Below are 20,000 nucleotides of genomic sequence, written 5' to 3' on the forward strand. Positions count from 1 at the left end.
AAACGCAAATGTTGAGTAACGGTTGCAAAATAAATGTTTAATGTTCGACGTAAATACTTGAGCGAACGATTTTTCTCTTTTTTCCTTAACTTAATGCATTTGAATTTTGCTTTTAGAATTTTTAAAGCTAACGAAACTAATTCCACATTGAATTTGAAGATCCTAAGCATAGCTTAGAAAATAAAATTAAGTGGTACACAGCACAATCAATATAAAATTTTTCATTAATAAAAATTTAACTTCTAATCTATTCTTAAGATAGATCTTAATATGAATAATATTTTTTTATTTGTAAAAGCAAGGGCAAAATTTGGATGACAAAGAATATTTTTCAAACTTACTCTAGATCAGTTAAAACATTTTAGAAATATCTAAATGTATAAGTAACTAAAAGATTTTTAAAATAAAATTCTAAATAATAATTAGTTCTTATATCGAATAATAATCACTATAATTAGTCAGAAAAATGCTCTTTAACGAAATCATCAAAAATATGCTTTTTGACTAAAAATATGTTACGTTTTCAGCTTTTCAAAATAGTATAAATAATTATTATTTTTGTAGCGATGTTAGTCGAGAGCACACTAAGACAAATATTCCTGAAAACATTAGCAATGCCTTATAACTATTTCGACAGCGCTGTGGTAGTGCGCTTGTTTGTACATTAAGAGGCCTAAATTTCGAATTCTAATCGAATTCTGGAATTTACTTTAGCATCTAGTTAAAGACAGTACATATACTAGGCAAGAATTGTTTAAAATTGATGCTGTACAAAGCCAAAATGTATTTCCCAGGGAAAAAATACTTTCCTTTCCCCAAAGTACTTCAGTACAAAATTATATTTTCTTGATGATCACTTTAATACATATTCGACGTTGGAATAGGTAATGGTCGTCTTAAACAAAAATATTATAACTATACTTACCACATTTATTTACTTTTTTAAATTCCTACTATTAGCTCTTCCTATATCTTGTTCAAATTTTCAATCGTTAATAAAATACTTTTTATTCATCCACTCAAGTTCAAATACATTTGTTTAAACTTGTAGTGGATGACACTTGATGTTAATACAGTTTTTCACACATTTTATTTATTATTTATTACGTTTCCTTATTATTTATGTACTTATTTTTAATCGACTAATATTAATACAAGTCAATTCTCCTGAAAAATTTAACATATAATTATTGAAACTTCTGAATTGTTTATAAATTTCTAAGAAATTTAATGTCAAAGTGTTAATCCTTTTCTAAGAAATTCAAGTAATATAAAATTATATTAAAAATTATGTTAAATAAATTATATTAATTTTTTTCTTTGTTGACCTAAGTAGGAATTGACTTTAAAAAATTTAAATAAAAAAATTGAAAAAATTAGCTAAGTTTAAAATAGCTAAAGATCGTGTGATATTATTTTGTTCTAATGCTTCAGAACATCGTATGGTGAAATCACTGCTGGTAAAACGGGCCCTAAGCCCATGTTCAATGGAAGGTTGTAGATGTCAGTGAACTACCTGTTCACTTGCAGGCGAACAAGAAAGCCTAAGTAATCACTGTTATTTTTACAAAATGGTTCGTCAAATGTTTAGTCCCTGAAGTCAGACGTTATATGACAGTGACAGGTCTCGAAGAAATTCTTCAGGAAAATATGTCCAACGACTTCATAGTTCTTCTGATTCTTGAAAATGTATCTGGCCATCCTATCTTGGAACACCAGATATACAAATTTTATTTTTGCCACCTAATATTATATCTAAGTTACAACCGCTAGACGGCTTAACCAAGCCACAATTGTGACATTTAAAATGAACATTCTAACCCGTTTGGACAAATTGAATGACTGAATACTACAGTGACTGATATTTGAAAGAAATTCTAAGTTATGGTAGTACCAATCAAGTTGGATTAATGTTAACTAAATTAGTAACTTTGAAAGCATGTTGAAAACAGGTTTAGCGATATTGTGCAAATCCCGATTATTCATCATCAATGAGACTGAATTTCCCAGCATTATTACAATGGCACACATTATTGGTGGAGGAGAATTCGATGATATTTCGTTTAAAGATACTGGTGAATTGTTATTCGACAAATCCCTAAAGGTGAAATATTAGAGGTTGTTCTTAAGAAACATATAGATACTGGGAAAAACGATATAGTTCTAAATGCAGATTTAATAAAACAAAGGCTTGGAACTGATCAGGAAAATAGGTAATCATTTTTGTTAAACATTAGCCTAATGAGGAAGGTGGGTGGAAGTTTCAACGTTAACTGAAATTGCTGACAGCCCATTGCAGTGAATTATATAATAGCCAAACAAAATGCAAAAGCAGTGATTAATAACTGAATTCATTCTTAAAACCAGTAAACCAGCATCAGAGGAGATCCGTTCTGATTTTGCTGAAGCAATCACGTGAAGAATTTCATAACAGACGAAGAAGTGGATTTTCATTTATAACGCATTTCTAATTATCTAGCCATGATATTTTAGTTGTATGGGCCGTTAATTGTCAGAAAGTAAAAAATAAAAAATCGTATATGTAAAACAAATTTTGTTTTTGGTTTATGAAGAATTTTTTCCTTTCCGAATGCAAATTTATTTTAATACGATTTCGTTACATATTATTATTAAATGCCTATTTTGTTGGAATAAAAGGATAAGGCCAAAACAAATATCTCTGGATTTTCTTTTCAAAATACTTTTGATGACTTTTTTAGATCCGAAACCAATCTTCTTCACTCCGACAAGTACAATTCCTTTTTTAGACGAATTGTTTTACACGTATTCTTGAAGAATGTATCGATGATTTAAAAACAGAGTTAGGTGTACAATTTACAGACGGCTGACAGATAAACAGACAAATCTACTTATTCCATACTAACTTATCTCAAAATATTCGTCCGTATTTTAAACATGTACTTTAATTCATCCAAATTATTTTAAATTTTCAATTGCCTAAAAGCAGTTCTTTGGTGTAATAGTCATTCTGTTCGTCGAGCTCATGCAAATAAATACCTCATTTTATTTGATTTAAAAGATAATAGTTATAATTTTTGTGACTTTTTTTACTTCTAATTGCAATTAAATTTATTTTTATTTGTCTAGGATAACAGCGTGATGTCTCAAATGTGAGCCAGAAGATCAAGTTCTCTTACCCGAGCATCTCGACTGCAGCATTTGCCACAATGAGTTCGAAACGCTTGTGCAGCATCCACAAAATTCGAGAAATACAGTTACCTCTGATAGAACTTCCTGATCAGTACGACGTCATTCGGGAAATAGGTTCTGGAGATTATGGCAAGGTTCTACTGGCCATTCACCGTGATACTGATTCCCAAGTGGCATTGAAAGCTGTTCCTAAAGCGACCACACCACTCAAAGATTTTCTGATTGAGTTCCACTATAGCTATTTCCTATCCCCACACAACAATATTCTGGACACATACGATGTAGCCTTCGAAACGGTTGAGCATTATATGTTCGCACAGGAAGTTGCTCCATATGGTGACGTATGGCAAGTCATTGAAAGAACGGGAGGAATGGAAGAGAATGACCTGAAGATTGTTGTTAGGCAGATTGCTTCAGCGCTGGAGTTCATGCATAGCAAAGGTCTGGTACATCGGGACATGAGGGCAGAGAATATGCTGATATTCTCTGAAGATTTCTCTAGAGTGAAACTTACTGATTTTGGTTTGACGAGAAGAACAGATACATTAGTAAAAAAGAGGACAAGATCCTTGCCGACTTGTCCTCCAGAGATTTGGGAAGCAGTTCATCTTGAAGGGTAAGAAAGAATTCTAATTATTTTACTGTGTTAATATTTTTTTTTAAATTTACAGTATGTAACATTAATGAATTACATTTCTTGAATTCATCTGTGTGAGTAAAATCCAAAAAGTCCATGGAAGAGCAATACTCACATTGATTTCACTTCGTCTACTTTTGTCTTCTGACAAAGATATTTGCATTTATTTATTATGACAAATTACATAAACACTGTTTGTTTCTGGAGGAGCGGTTATGAACCTTGAACACGCATGCCCCTTTCCCCATGATTGGAAAGTCATCCCCCTTTTCCCAAATTCTAAAAATTCATATACATTTATTTAAATAAAGTTACTTCATAACGTGGTATAAATTAAACGACAAAAAGAAAGTGTGGGCAATGTTTATAAAAGCCAAAACCTGAATAAAAGTAGATTTTTTGTTCATGAACTGAAATTTCAGTTTTTATTTATTAGTATTTACAAACAGCTTATTAATACTTAACTTAATACTTACTAGTATTTATAAATACTTAACAGCTAAATAGAAACTGATCGCATTTCTCCGATACTGTGAAATTCTTCCTTGCTCGAGAATTCCCCCCCCCCGTTGAAAACCCCTGTTTTAGGAGAAAAACTTTTTTGTTTTTGTAAGACCTGAAAAGTTAAACATTTCCAAGATGTTTTAGAACTACACATACAAGAACATAATCTCACAGCTATAGAGAGAAAAAAGAGCAAGAAAGGAATATTACTATAGTTTCTTACTTTGGAAACTGTTACTTTTTTCATCTTTTAATAAAATGATATTACAAATGAAAAATTTGTCCTAGTTCACATATTCGCCCAGTAGCAGAGAGCTGTTTTTCCTAAATTCAAAAGCATATTATACTGGTATATTCCCCCTTTCTTTTTTATTAATTTAACTACCTAAGAATCAAGAAGGAAAATTAAAGCGGTGGATACCATTTCTAAGAGAAGTGTATTAAAAAAGCAGCAGATTAAAACTTATGTATGAATAGGTGTATTAATTACCTGTATTATAGATTTCAAATATCTGATTACAATTATTTAACACTATTTTTTTACCTTAATAATAATAATAACTTAATAATAATAATTTTCTCCTTAAAAATGTAAAGCCCCAAAGTAATATTGCTGATTAAACGTTTTGGATCTCAATAAGTGTTAATATCTATATAGTAATAGTTTCATGTTTAGTCATCATTGCATTATTAGTGTTTACATAATCACTGCAGTGTTTGAATCCCATTTCAGTAAGCCCAACTTTTATATTTGCTTTGCTCCACCCCAGTCAACGGGAAAATATCTGCGACATTTCGGAAGACACTTTTTCTTAAAGATGCCATATTTTATTTCATAATTCATTCAACATATTAATGAGAAATTTTAAGTAAAACCCCTTTACGTATCGATTGAATTTTGCCTCAGCATAAAAATACTACCATTGTAGGAAAGATTGTCAAAATTCAAATTAAATACTGATCTTCATAGACATTTTTGCACCTTTTATGGTGATGCACAGCTTATAGGGAAAAAATTTACCTCTGTGAATTCTGAACAACCGTCATAAGATACTGGCATTATTATGAAATTGACCTTTTGTAGAAAAATATATAATATATAAAATAATATTTTGTAGAATAATATATAAGATATTGAAGGCCAAGTTAAAATTTATGCATGCAAACCAAAATTTTATACATTATATGTTAGAAGAAGAATACTTGAGTAAATAATGATTGCGAAATTATTTAAACAAATTATGATGCTCTGTAAAACATTTATAAACAGTCTCATGTGTGAAAGTAAAGGTAAGTTTATAAATACAATAGGCATTTTTTGGAAACAGGCAAAATAAAAAAATAGCAATCGCCTTCGCCGGGAATCGAACCACAGACCTCTGGAATACCGGCCCAGTGTGCAAAACCACCACACCACGAAGGCACGATAGGAAAGCGGGAGAAATACATTATATACTCCCTTTTTTTTAAAAGGGTGACTGGTGTTTTACGGGACCCAATCGCCAAATCCTGGGTGTGGAGATTTATCATCCACAACCCTTTTAGTTCTCACTGTAGAGACATTAGGTTAAGTGGAAAAGCCGTAGAGATGAAAAATTAGCAATCTCCTTCGCCGGGAATCGAACCACGGACCTCTGGAATACTGGCCCAGCGTGCAGAACCACTACACCACGAAGGCACGCTAGGAAAGCGGGAGAAATACCTTATAAGTTTACAATCTACATATAAATTTACATAAATTTAATTACACATGATACCAATACCTTGTGAATGGCCTACATTTTCACATGAAAGTCCGATGAATTAATCAATGTCTTCCTATGCTTTTTATTAAATTTTTCAGAACTAAATATCGTACTTAAGCGACAAGAGCGAGTACTTCAGCGACATGAATACATATACCCAATTTGTTTGTAATATTATTTGTTGCGAAATTATTGTTTTCGGACTTAATAACAACAGTATGCACTAGTTGTCATTTTATGCTATGAGTACCATTAATAACTAAGGTATTATCAGTACCATTAATAATTAACGTATTAATAAGTTTTTAACGCTAAATAATAGGTTGATTGTACAATTTCTAAATAGCTTCTTATATATACTAACATTTCTAACTCTGCTTCTTAACTAATAACTGGATTAAAAAATAGCATTTAACAGTTAATGTGAATTTCCATCGTTAACTGTAATCTCCAGATGACCTTGTGTACACATTTCGTTTCCCCTTCTTTTATGAATCTGTAATTGATTACTTTTATATTTCTCCTTTATTCATTCTGCTTTCAAAAAATAAATGCAAAAACGTACGTCAAATCTTCTCAAAATGTTCTAATGCTACTGCAGAGTAAAGATTTGGTTTTATGAACTGGCAACAATGGATATTATTTTATTTAAGAGAAGAAGGAAAATACTTGTAATTTTTATATCTACAACCCTTTTAGACATTTTTAAAAATTTTTAATGGCAAACTCCTCTTCAGCTAAATGTAATCCTAAATTTGCAAACTAAAATTTTTTACCTCAGATACATGTAATGTATCTACAAAATTTTAGGTAAATTTCTTCAGCCTAATCCCACAAACGTTTTGTGAAATCAGTGTAATCCCACAAACAATAATCTTTCCAATTACTGCTTGTTAGGTTAAGCTATTTAATTACGCCAAAGCCTCGAGGGCTATCTGTCTAAGGGGAAGGATGCCTTCGTTGAGGACTTCGTTGAAGGGAAACTGGCTCGTATACACGTTACACACGGGGAAAACCACGAAAACACCTATGCAGCCAGCCCGTTCACGGCATTCGAACCTCGAACCGAACTACCAGTGTTCAGCGACTTTACCGCTCGGCCGCTGGTGGGCTTGAATTACTGCTTGTATGAGGTCCAGTGGGACTCACACAAACAACTAATGGAAAGATTATTGTAGATCAGAACACTTCAGAACATCGTCTCCATATGCAGAAAAATTTAAACCGAAATTTTTGTTCGAATTTATGCAGATTAATCAGAAATTGCTACATTATTCCGGGAGGGGTCTCATAGAGTAAATGCTTAGCGCCCTGCTAGCAAATTCGTTCGCGAAGGAGATTCGTGATTAGAATCTTGGTGACGGTGCAAATGAGTTTTCCCGTTTCTTGCTCCTAAAAGTTGTAAAGTATTTTACATTAATTAACCAATTTTTATTATTTAAATCTATACTATAACGTCTTCTTTTTTTTATCCCTTACTAAGATGCAAATGAGATTGAGGAGTATTTAATGTTAGGAATTTAAATGTTTTAGATAGAACTTTTGGTGGCACCGCTTGCAGTTTTATCTTCTAAGCTGAGCTCTGCCAACTAATAGTCTGTTTTTGCCATTTATTAGCCGACGTTAAAAACGCGCTATTAGAGTTTTCATTCAGCTTTGTTAGGCCAAATCTGTGTAGTATCCAGTTAAATCTTTCCCAACTTGTAAACTCAACTTCTGTTATTTGAAATACCCGCAAGTGGTGCAGTTTTCCTTATATAAACAACTTATGCTTTCTGATAGTTTTAATTTTAAATAAAAAAAGGTATTTAAAAATCTTCGTAAAACTTTGATGTACTATTCTAGACGGAGAGATTATTCGCTTATCAATGTAACAGATATGAAGGACTTCGATTTAATATTATACGAAAAAACCTACAAGCTGATTCTTTCAAGTTACAAATTCAAAGACCGGAAAAAAGACCGTAAGAATTTTATTGAGACAGCAAACAATAAAATGATCCCTTATAACTAATCAGATATTTGTTAATGACGAAAACTAGTGTTGATGCTGATAACCACCTGTACTAATAAGAGAAAGTTTTTCTTGGAAAGAAAAATTTCGAGTAAGGACCCTATTTATGATTTCTGTGACCGGCGAGGAGTTCATAAAAGCTTTTAACTTCAAGAAAGTGGAATGTGATCCTATATTTCAACAGGAAGACATATATCCGAATACTAAAAAGAATTCATCGAGTTAAACAGAAAAATTCTGAATGTTTGTTGCCCTTACGTAGATTGCAGCCGTCATCAAAATTCTGACCGCCAAGAAATGTGTAGCGTTCATCAATCATTTCCTTATTCTCTACTTTTGACATCTTTCGACTATTTTCTGTTCCCCAAAGTGGCATCTGATGTTAAGGAATACAATTTGGAAGCACTTAAGGAATTCAAAAAGCTTACCTAAAGAAGTATTATTAGCTCAGAGGGCAATAGCCCAGAAGGGCTATTAATCTCGTTTTGGAATTTTGAGTTGACAATTTTGAATGTCCTTTCCACTCTTCAAATTGTTGCCACCAAACATTATTCCCCTGTGATATATTTAAAGAAATTAAATAATGAAGAATCTGCATAAATTTATATGTGCTTCTCGCATTGTGATAAAACAACAGTACCTAGAGCCATCCAATTTTGAATAACGTAATCCTCCACCGAATATAGGCGTCTGGAAACCCTAATTTGGAGTTTGAAATTTGTTTAATTATCGATGTCATATTTTGTAACACTTTAACGAATTTTTTATTAACAAACTCAACTGTTTCAAAGCGAGCAATAAGGAAGAAAAACAGTTTTTATATCCAACGCGTGAGACTGTATATTGGAAATTCTAAAGATATGCTCAATTTAAAATTATTTTGAGATATTGCTGTTAAACTGAATTTTATGGTTTAAGTACGAAGAAAGTGATATTTAGTAAATAAAGATAACACACAAAACGTTAATGAAAGTTTTTTTTTTTTTTTTTTAAATGTAAAAGATTTTTAAAATCAGCGTTCTCCCAAAAGGATTTGTTAAGATTTTTTTCCTCTCTGAACTAGTACTCTACCAGTTTGCTCTTCACTCGCTCTTGCAAACCCCTTTTTTCGGGGAAGGGGTCTTTCCAGCTTTATTTTTAGGCACCCTTTTCTTCGCACTTGCGCGGCCTACAGTTCAATAACAAAATGAAAAAAAAAAAAAATTTAAAATCAGCATATGTTTAGAATTCCTGATGCAGAGTGAAGTGTTAGCATAAGTTTTTCATTTATTTTTCCTTTCTTTTCTCATTTTATCACATCAGTGTTCAGTTTTCTTAGCAAGATGACTTACGAAACTTGCTTTGCCTCTTTGTTATTAATGTTTAGTGTGTTAAATTTATTTACTAAACATAATATTATTTGCCGCTTTACGCAACACAAAATTCAGTTCAACAGTAAAATCACAAAATATTCAAAAACAGCATATCTTTAGAATTTCCGATAGACAGTCTCGTACACTGGAGATAAAAATGGTTTGCCACTGCTGACTTTGAAATGTTTGAGTTTGTTAATTAAAAATTTGTTTAAGTTTTACAAAATATAAAACCAAAAATAATAAAAAGAATTTCGAAATTCAAAATTTGGGCTCTAGATGCATATGTTTGGGTGGAGGCCAAAGTTATTAAAAATTTAACGGCTCTAGGTGTTGTCGTTTTTTCACAATGAAAGAAACACATGTATATGCAGATTCTTCATCATTTAATTTCTTTAAAAATAACACAGGGAGATGGTGGCAACAATTTGAAAAGTGATATGTCATTTGTAGCAAAATCCCGTCTCGATATTAATAACGCCTTTTGGAATATGAATTCAGCAGCTGGTTTCTGCAAAAGTATTCAAAAGATATGTGTTTGCTAAGCTAATACTGAAGGGGTGGAAATAAAACTAAAGAAACAAAACAACTTCATAATTCCAATTACTTCATGAACTTCCTCTAGTCATGGGCTGGCATGTTGCTATAGCTAAGTCTAACGGTAAAAATTGAGTAGTTATTTTTTCCTACATTATATGATACTCGTATATGAGGCAATGTAATTTGTTTGCTCTAACTAAGTACTTATATTTATCTATACTGATTATTACATTTTTTGCGGAAAATCAACTATATCCTCAGAGGGAATCGAACCACAGATGTTTCATTTCATTAACTGGATATATTAACTGCTACAGCTCAATATATTAACTGCTGCAGCTCATACCATCACACAATGTTGTAATCAAAGCTGCTGCATATAAGGTTTGCTCTTCTTGACCAAGGTCAACTAACGTGATGACGTGACGTCGATATCCTTGACCCGTAAAGCCCGGTTTTCATTAGTGACCATTACTGACCATGGCCACAATAGTTTTCATCCCCCTCACACACATTTAAAAGGGGACTGGAAAGGGAGATGAGATTCAGCAGGATAAATCCTGGGGTGATAAGTTATCATCCACGATATCTTAGTCCTGGTGCCATTGTACAACCTGTTAAACGTTTTTGGAGCTGAAGACATCGAAATTCATCTGTACCATTGGTGAGAACAGAGCTATGGTTCTTCCAGTTTATTAACTGGATATATTAATCATTGGACTACAAAATCCCACAGTGGAGAAATTCTGTAATTCTTTATTTTAGAACTTGCTTCTAATTCGTTTGAATCTTAAAGTTCCACCTACTTCTCACTGTTATCTTAAACTCAATTGCATTTTGATTCATATGCTAAAATGCTTGCACTTGAAATGAATATGAATTATTATGTTACAGATACAACGTTGAAATTGGTTCGGACGTGTGGCAAATGGGAATGTTTATTTTTGCCGGACTCCTCGCGAAATTTCCATGGGAAAAAGCTGACATCACGGATTCCAAGTTCTCAGAATTTGTCCAGTGGCAAAAGCGAAAGATCACTCGAACACCAAAAGACTTCCGGAAGTTTACCCCTAGGTTACACCGCCTTTTCCGCAGACTTATGGACCCAAAGCCATCCAAAAGATACGAAATTAAAGAGGTGAGTTAATTAATTTATTTTGAATATAAATTAATGTTTTATATGCCTCACAATGTAGTTTAGTTCGTGATTATTTTATGACTAAATGCTTATATCAACAATCAGTTACCATTCGCTAATCAGTGCAATAAATGAAGTAAAAAGTCCAGTTGTTAGTGCAAAATAAGATTTGCCATTTACCGAATATTTAACATTAGCTTTGAGACATTTATTTATTGTAAACGAATCTAAAACGTAGCCCCGCTTTGTAATTATTTGCCATTATTCAAAAAACAGAGCATTCTCAGGTGACCTACGATCTGTGTGATGACCTACCGTCCTTGCATCATGATTAAAACCTAAGAAACAGATAACATGATGTACTAAATCTCACCAAAGCACCAGGTAAATAAATAAATAGGAAGAATTTATACCTACGTACTTTTATTATATTACCGAAGTATTTATTACGTTTAAGAAAATAATGTAATTGCTTATAAATAAGTAAATAAATAAATTTGTTATAAATAAATAAATGAATGCATTTATTACATTACTACGTAGGATATTTATGTTAATTAACCCATAATTTTGTGTTACGAATCTATAAATTTTTCTCCTAAAAATTCTCTCTCCGTTTTCTTGCCAGAATGAAGATTTAGCTGGCCCGCTTTTAAGGTTTGAGCTTATTTTAGTCACAGCGTATTCTGCCTGCTGAAGGCCACGATACTAACTTTAAGTGGAAAGCGCTTCCCTGCAAAAAATAAGGGTACTATATTCTGGAAGCGCTTTGTAAGTTCGTTTATATAATTAAAAATAATTTATAGATTTTCATCTCTTCTTAAATTTTTCCTCCCCCCCCCTTTTAAAATGCATAGTTACAGTAAAGTGAGTATTCACTGTAATACAGGTTATTTTTCACTCATCACATTGATTCCAATAAAGATTATGAAAACTTAAAAATTAAATAAGTATTTTTTCTGTTTTGTACGAAGTAAAGGAAGTATTTTAATGGCAAAAATTTCGGGTATCATATTTCAACGAAAATGTCCTTTTCGACCGATCTCGAATCCATTTGGATGGTTTTGTTGCATGAAATTTGAACGTCCGGACAGAATAAAGGACTCTTTGCTCCAAAACGGACTGTAAAATCTATTTTAAATTAATTCAAAGGGATTTTTTTGTGACATCTATAATGTACGTATGTATATATATCTCGCACAACTCAAAAACGATTAGAAGTAGAATGTTGAAATTTCGTATTAACATCTAGTTGTGCACATTCCTTTTTTTTTATTACAATCTCAGTGAAAAACTGAACTCAGTGGTATAACAGCCCTAGTGGGCCAATGCCTGCAGTGCCCCGAAGTGTGCTTTCTTGACCGTGGGCCCCGGGGTGCGTAAGCATATGTCCTGAACAAGTGGTCAGCTTGTTGCAGGACCCCCAGTATTTAGTCCCCAAGCAAACTTGTTACTCATTTTATCGACCCAAAGGATGGAAATCAAGGGATGAAAGGCTAAGTCGGCCTTGCCCCAGCCCGGGGATCGAAACCCGGACTTGTGGTATTGCTACGCGATGCGCTAGTCACTGCGCCACAGGGCCTCTTTTATTACAATCAGCCGTATCAAATGTTTGAGTGTATATATATACCATACCCACGCCTTTACCTGGCTTAAAATTTCTTTACCCGACCTTTATTTTGGCAATCGCTGGTCATAGAAAAACACTTCCAATTACAGAAGTGTTTTAAATCACGAAAATATTCCTTGTTTTGGCGACGTCAATTTTTTTTAAAGTAATATTCGTGAAATAACGCAATCTAACTCTTAATACGGTCTCCGGGTTCTTTCACTTGAGAAAGTTTAATACTCGTAATGGAAAAGAAAATACAAGAAGTTTGAGAGTCCAACAGGTGACAGTCTAACTTTACGCTCAGTTCCGCCCCTTTTTTGAAGGAGAGAACCCCGAGGAGCTGATATGAGGGTTTCCCACTCTTTTTCTCCTACCAGCAACCTCTCGAGAGGACTTTCGGCTTTTTGTATATTTTAAGTGCCCCCATGCCTACAGGCACTATATATTTACAAATATTAATGTATAGTGTACTAGTGTACAGCAGTCCTGGTCCCTTACCATCATCCCGGGCAGAATTTATATCTTTATAGATTTTGTCAAATGAAATAAAGTTTTATAAACAGTCCTAACTTCAAATGAAACTCCTGTTATTTAAAAGTAAATAAGTCGCTGATGCTAGGGCAACTTGAAAAGTCTGTGTATTCATTTTTGTTGATTCATACTTAACCAATGCAGTCGTCCCTTTCTTATATGGAATTCTGTATATTAACCATTCAAGCATAGAGAAGATCTCACAAAAGTAGAGATTTGAAGAATTATTTTCTGCATTGATTGGTTAAGCGTGAAGCAGAGGGAGCATATTTCATATCCTAATGGCCCAGATGGAAATTAAATAGAAACACAACTGAGAAAACCTCAGCTGCTAAATTAAGCTATTAGTTGTACGTGCTAGAAGAAAACTTCAGAAGGGAATTTAAACCATCAAAAGTAATGTAAGAGTTTCATTTGTCCATCTTTAAAGAACTTTAAAATAGACATAAGGGTTAAAAATTTAGTACATTAGAAAAGGAATTCAAGGATTGAAAGAAATATCAAAAAAGTTAAAACCGACATCGCAAGAATCGTAATAAAGTTGCTGATGTAGAAAATAAAATGGATGGACAGCTATGTGTAGGCGTCTTCTTACGTTGAAGAGCAAAACGTTGCTTGAATATAGCAAAGACATAAGAGTTTAAGGAAGAGGAAAGCTTTCGGGGAGTGTTTCTCCAAAGGAAACTAACTCGTGTTCACGTTACACAGAGGAAAAGCCATGAAAACCAATCATGCAACCAGTCCGTTTGTCTAGAATCGAGTCTGTGTCGAATTACTAGTATTCAGTGTCTTAATCATTAACCACTTATGGAGCTGCTTTCTAGCTGAAATTACATTTGGGATATAATGCGATATTCGCAGTAATGACGAATGATTTTGTTATTTGAATATGTCAAAGCACACATATACATTTTGCCTTCGTGGAGGACCTTTTATTGGAAATCACAGCGGCTTCCTCGCCGACACATTGACCAGTATTGTTCAGTCTACCGTTCGGCGTTGTGTCTGGTCGTTATTGACCATCATTCTGCCATTTGAGTACTAAGTAACTGTACAGGTACTGGTGCAGGAAGATTGTATTCAACTTAACCTAACATATGACATGTATGATTATGTTCACCTATAATTAAGTTCGATGCTAAAACTCAATAAAGAATTTTCTTTCGTTAAAGAGTGTATACGTTTTTCTGATAGACTCTGTATTATATGAATCTCCTTTATTCTTTATTCAATCACCAAATCTAATTTATTATTAAATGTCATCAGTGCGTAAGTTAAGTCTGTAGTCTTTCCAAAAATAAATTTATCCTTAACTAAAGAATTTATACGAAATTAATATTCAACGTCACGTAAAATTAGTTTGGAATTGTTTAAAGTACTTGATACTCTAACTGTCCATTGGATTGAATGAACTGCATCCCTGAACGAAGCTTATTTTTAACTCAGTATATGAGATAATTAAAGACAGCGAGCATTTTAAAAGCTAAAGCATCTACTGGCTTTAGTTACCTGCTACATTGCATAAGTTACCTGCTAGATTGATGTGATGCGTAGTTATCAGTGATGCATAGTTATTATCCATTATTTCAAAGCATCCAATTATTACATCATGTGAAATAATGGATGCTTTCAAATAATTTTTAACCTTATTTAAAAGCAACCATTATGACCACAAGTTAGTATTATCCGCAACTTAAAAGCATCCGTTATTGCAGCATGGTTATCATCATATTTCATTTTTATTTCAAAGGTACAATTTATCTTCTAGGTTTACAAGTACTTGGGCGACAAGTGGCTAATCTGCCGCAGCCCTCGAGTGACAACGACGGTCACCAGAACCGAAGTTACGGAGGCATCCAACTACAAGCAAGCTGAACGTCTCGGAGAGATGCTTACGAACCTCACGCTGGAAAACAAGAGTGAGAATCGTGAAGCAAGGGAACAGAGAATCAACAACTGGGTCTTGTCCACCTATGATGATTCTAGTTCCAGTTAAGTGGCAATGAAACCCAAAATGTGTTATTTTATATTTTGTACCATAATTACAATTATTCTACTACGGGTTCATCAGCCAAGTGTTCGCAGCAGCATAACAGAAAAGCCAATTCGCTATACGATTGCTAAGTTAGTTCCATTCAGTACTGTCTTTCAGGTTGAGCACAACATGTGCATCGGTTTGAACGACGAGTGAACACCGGATAAAACATTTGCGATTTCTGGTGAGCAGTGTACATTGCTGCAAGAACATAGTACAATGCTTTCTTTTCTACTAGTTTGAACGTGTTTAGGAAACAGTATTTTCGAAACTGAATGGTTTCTAGAAGTATTTGAATGGGAAGTTGAGAGAGATTATGGACTTAGATCTTTTTTGCAGAGATGATTTCGAGAGAAGTAAATGAACTGAAGAAGGAAGTTAATGAGTCTTCTGTACTTTATTTGTGTAATAAATGCACGTCAATTTGAAATTTAATACTTGCTATGATTTTTATCTTAATTTGGCTTTAATTTCAGCATAAAGATCTTCAGTAAGAAATCATTCGACAACGGTTGAGATCGAATTCGGGACACATATTGTTATTTTTGTTATTTTCCGAAATGAATTTTTCCCGAATAGAACTATAAAATGTTAGATAATTAGTTATATAATGGTTTTTAGCCTTATTCGAAACAAATTATTTCAAAATTAAATTTTTCAGAATACTAGAATTATAAAATACTAGATAATTAATTACATAATTTGGTTTTTGGCCAGATTCGAAACAAACAAATTATTTCAAAATAAATTTCTTCAGAATAGAATTATAAAATGATAGATAATTAATTACATAATTTGGTTTTTGGCTAAATTTGAAACAAATTATTTTAAAATGAATTTCTTCAGAATAGAATTATAGATAATTAATTACATAATTTGGTTTTTGGCCAAATTCGAAACAAATTATTTCAAAATGAAGTTCTTCAGAATAGAATTTTAAAATGTTAGTAAACTAATTACATAATTTGGTTTGGGGACCTAATTCGAATCGAATTATCATTTCTGAAATTATTTATAGCGGAAGAAGATAGTTGTTCTTTTTCCTATTCTTTTGAACATGTAATCTTTCGCTGAAATTAAGACCCAATTAAGATTCAGTTTTGGCGATTATTGAATTTGTCAATGTTGTTTGTTTAACTTCTGCAGAATAATTGTTTGGGATGTATTTCTCTCAATAATGCAACTCAGACGTTTCACAAATATTGATGATATTCGTGCGTTTTCGTATAAGAGGTGTTAGCTCCGAAGTGATGTTGTATTTTTCAATTAAAAAAGCATCATAATTTTGATGTAAATGCTTTTGTAATATCCAGATACATTTAGCATATACTCTGAAGTTTAATATGCATGCTTTAATGATGACTGAATTTGTATTTTGAAATATTAATTACATGCAATGAAATTTGCATTTAAAGAGCCTCAGATTCCCCGCCTATCATTAAAAGCTTTTGCTCAAATTAATTTATCAGTCACTAATGGTTAACCATATTTATGACTATTCAAAACAAACTTAACTATTAGCCAACAAATTAAAATTTTTCCACATTTAAACCGAGAAATATGTGGAGTCAGTAACTTGATTTATTTAAGAATGTTTACATTAAAGGCATTGGAATATTGTTACAAAACTATCTTGTACATTCCGAATGAAATTTTTGAATTCTCAATTATTGTAAGTTTTCATATGTAAGCATTCATTTCATTAATATGTAATGTGATATTAGCAAAACAAATTTCCCAACAATGATTTATTTTCTTAAAATATGTATATTTAAATTTACTTATTTCAAAACATAATATTTTTCCTATGTGTTACGTAAAAATTTTCATAACAACATCTTTGCGTGCGTACATTGATTGAATGTTTATTGCATTTACTTGTAGCCTATGTATATATACGTCTAGAAAGATTAATATTAATGCCTCTAAAGATGTTCTATTAAAACGTTTTCAATAAATGAAATTTAGGAAGAAGAGAAAAGCTCTACGTAAATATATAAAATCTCTTAAATGATATCTTTATGGCAAAACGAAAGTTCTTTTTCCTTGCTTAGGAAATTCCAATAAATTCAGTGTCTCAGATTTCCAGAGAGTTGTATCGTTATTGCACAAAAAAAATTAGCAATTTATTGCCATCTTCAAAATTAGTCTCATGTTTGTAAAACCTGCAGCCCCATGAAGGAATTAATAGATCAGAAAGAAATGTATGCCGCGGATTATTATTGGTAATGCAAATAAATCATTAAAGTTTCAGAGTAATACACGTCATTATTGACACAAAACCATTTTGAACTTCTGCATACGTTAAGGTATAGAAAGAAAGATACTCTGGGTACTTTCCTAGAATGTTACCTCCTATGATGTTTCAATCTTGATCCTCATTTTACCGATATTGATTGTTGGAAGAGAATTATGGGCCAACTGCCCAATAACCATTATACATCATATTCAGAGTACTTCGTATTAAGCATAAGGCAGCCCAGAAATGAAGTGGTATTATCTATGCTGCGAAGAAGGTTTGGACACTCTGGGCATCATGTGGTTGAGAGCTGCCTTGTTAGAATGGAAGTGTCGGTGGCAACGGATCGCTTATGGTAATAAATGACACATCACATCATCATTCTAAATGCGTCTGATATAACGTTCTAAAATGCATGTTGGAAGATGACGGTCATCGCAGTTCTGTCTTAACGCGAACATGGCATCATTATGTCCAGGTTAAAATGAAACTTCAGAAAGCAGAACCTGTTGACAATCTTCGCCAAATTGACTGTGCAAAATTGTCGTAACTTGAGGTGTCTGTAATTTAGGGTCAAGGACTCCTCCTCAAAGGATTGAATTCTTACATACAGTGGAAGGCATCAAATCTTGGTAGCAGTGCGTCACTACCACGTGGATAAGATAGCTGCCATTCCGTAATGTTGCCAAATTTCATGGCCACTACCTAAGTTTTGACTTGTCTACTTCTCTTCAGTCCATTATCTCCATATTTGCATCACTATTGTACTACTCTGCTCCGCATGAGCAGCAGTGTAGTGATGCAAATGTCTTCCTTCTTTCAGGCTGATTACTAGTTCTCATTGAAGTTCTGTAGTTTGCTTATATAACCTTTGATGTCAACAAGCCATCGTGATTTCTACAAGAGTTTCCATCTCTTGGAGACGAAGACAGTGTATACTTCCTTGGTTCCTCGACAACCCTCTGTGTATAAGCTTCACACTATAGTTCAAAGGATGTTGCCGAGTTTAACATGCAAATGATTAGAAATATAGAATGCATGTCTATGAATTTTGTATTTTTAATCACTTGCATGCTATACCCTGATTTATCTTTCCCGTAATTTTCATTCTATTTTCCTGATTACTTCATGGTGTTGCAATTTTCAGAAATATGAGTGTTTTAATATTAATAAAAGTCGCTGTTAAAATCTCTGTTTTAATGTGATACAGCTAATAGCATAAACGAAATCTTTTTCGATTCTATGTTGCCCACTTTTAGAATATAAAAAGTGTTTTTTAATCCTAAAACGAAAGATTCATATTGAAAATAATATATATGTAAAAGACTTATATGCTCATTAGAAAAATATGTGCAAAATATAAAAATGAAAATATCTTAAATGTCTATTGGAAGAAGTATGCATATAGTTTTGTGAAGCCTCTGATTTTGTTAATATAAACCATACTGAAACCCACCATCTTCCTTAATTACAACATTTAAGGATATATGCATCGAAGTCAATCTTAGCTCTTCAACATACAGAATATGCAACTAAATGTCATTTTTAAATCAATATATAAACATATGAATTATATATAATCTGTATATTCAGGTACAGATTTAGACAGCGAAATGTAGTTGTGATTGGATTTCGTTTCAAATACGTGATAATCGCGTTTTCTAGAAAAATATCATCTATCTTTATTACAACTTTTAACACATGAAGTTTTTTATATAATATTCTTATTTATGTATAAATATTTCAGAAATTACTATGTCTTCATATTTCTGCGCATACTTATGATTATGGATTGAATTGTTTTGGAAATTTATGTGAAAGATGCAGAAATTCAAATATGATGAATATTTATTCTATACTTAACAATACAATATAATAGATGTATACAACATATGATAATTTTAAGATAATAAACGAGTTCGCTGTTTCGTATTGTGTGGATTTTTGTTTTACAACACTAAAGACACTAAAAAATCTATCTACAACACTAAGGAAAAATACTACTGTAAGCTTCAGCAGCAAGATGTTCTCGCAAACTATAACATCAGATTTTCTGAATTTTTCTTCAAATTACCTTTCGAATTTTAAAGATTTGGTTTGAAGTTTGAAAATTAAAATATCATTGAATTTTAATGAAAAATTATGTATTGAAAGTTAAAAATTGCTGCTTGGTTTTAAATTAAACAAATGTAAAGTCATTAGGATTTTTGAAGACGGAGACATGAAAAATGAGCAATTTCCTCACCTGGACCCCTCGAATACGAGCCGAGTGTGCACCAACGACGGTCAGCATTTGTGTGCGTGACCACCCACGTGACTGATGCCAGCCTATCACTACCTTTCCACATGTGACTCCGCCCACACAGCTCCATTTAACTCACATTAGGTTTTCTCAATTTTGATTATAATACGTATACTGACCCTCATTACCTTATTTTCCCCACAGTGTTCGTTTTATTCTGAGCGTTTTGATGGGTCGCAT

General features: G+C 32.7%; 1 protein-coding gene across 2 annotated transcripts in view; it reads left to right on the forward strand.

Moving 5' to 3' along the window:
* LOC118185069 (serine/threonine-protein kinase meng-po-like) overlaps positions 1-19,446 on the forward strand; it is a 259,374-nt gene extending 239,928 nt beyond the window's left edge. For both annotated transcript variants that reach the window (XM_035354861.2, XM_035354860.2), the window contains 3 exons: positions 3,109-3,787; positions 10,858-11,101; positions 15,013-19,446. In XM_035354861.2, coding sequence (XP_035210752.1) covers positions 3,189-3,787; positions 10,858-11,101; positions 15,013-15,240 — 1,071 coding nt within the window. In that variant the 5' untranslated portion in view covers positions 3,109-3,188 and the 3' untranslated portion in view covers positions 15,241-19,446. The remainder of the gene's footprint in view (positions 1-3,108; positions 3,788-10,857; positions 11,102-15,012) is intronic.
* Positions 19,447-20,000: the final 554 nt, after the last annotated feature.

Source organism: Stegodyphus dumicola, chromosome 8 (assembly GCF_044657685.1).
Source record: "Stegodyphus dumicola isolate Sdum_Otavi_A_Nest chromosome 8, ASM4465768v1".
In the NCBI taxonomy this organism is placed as follows: domain Eukaryota; kingdom Metazoa; phylum Arthropoda; class Arachnida; order Araneae; family Eresidae; genus Stegodyphus; species Stegodyphus dumicola.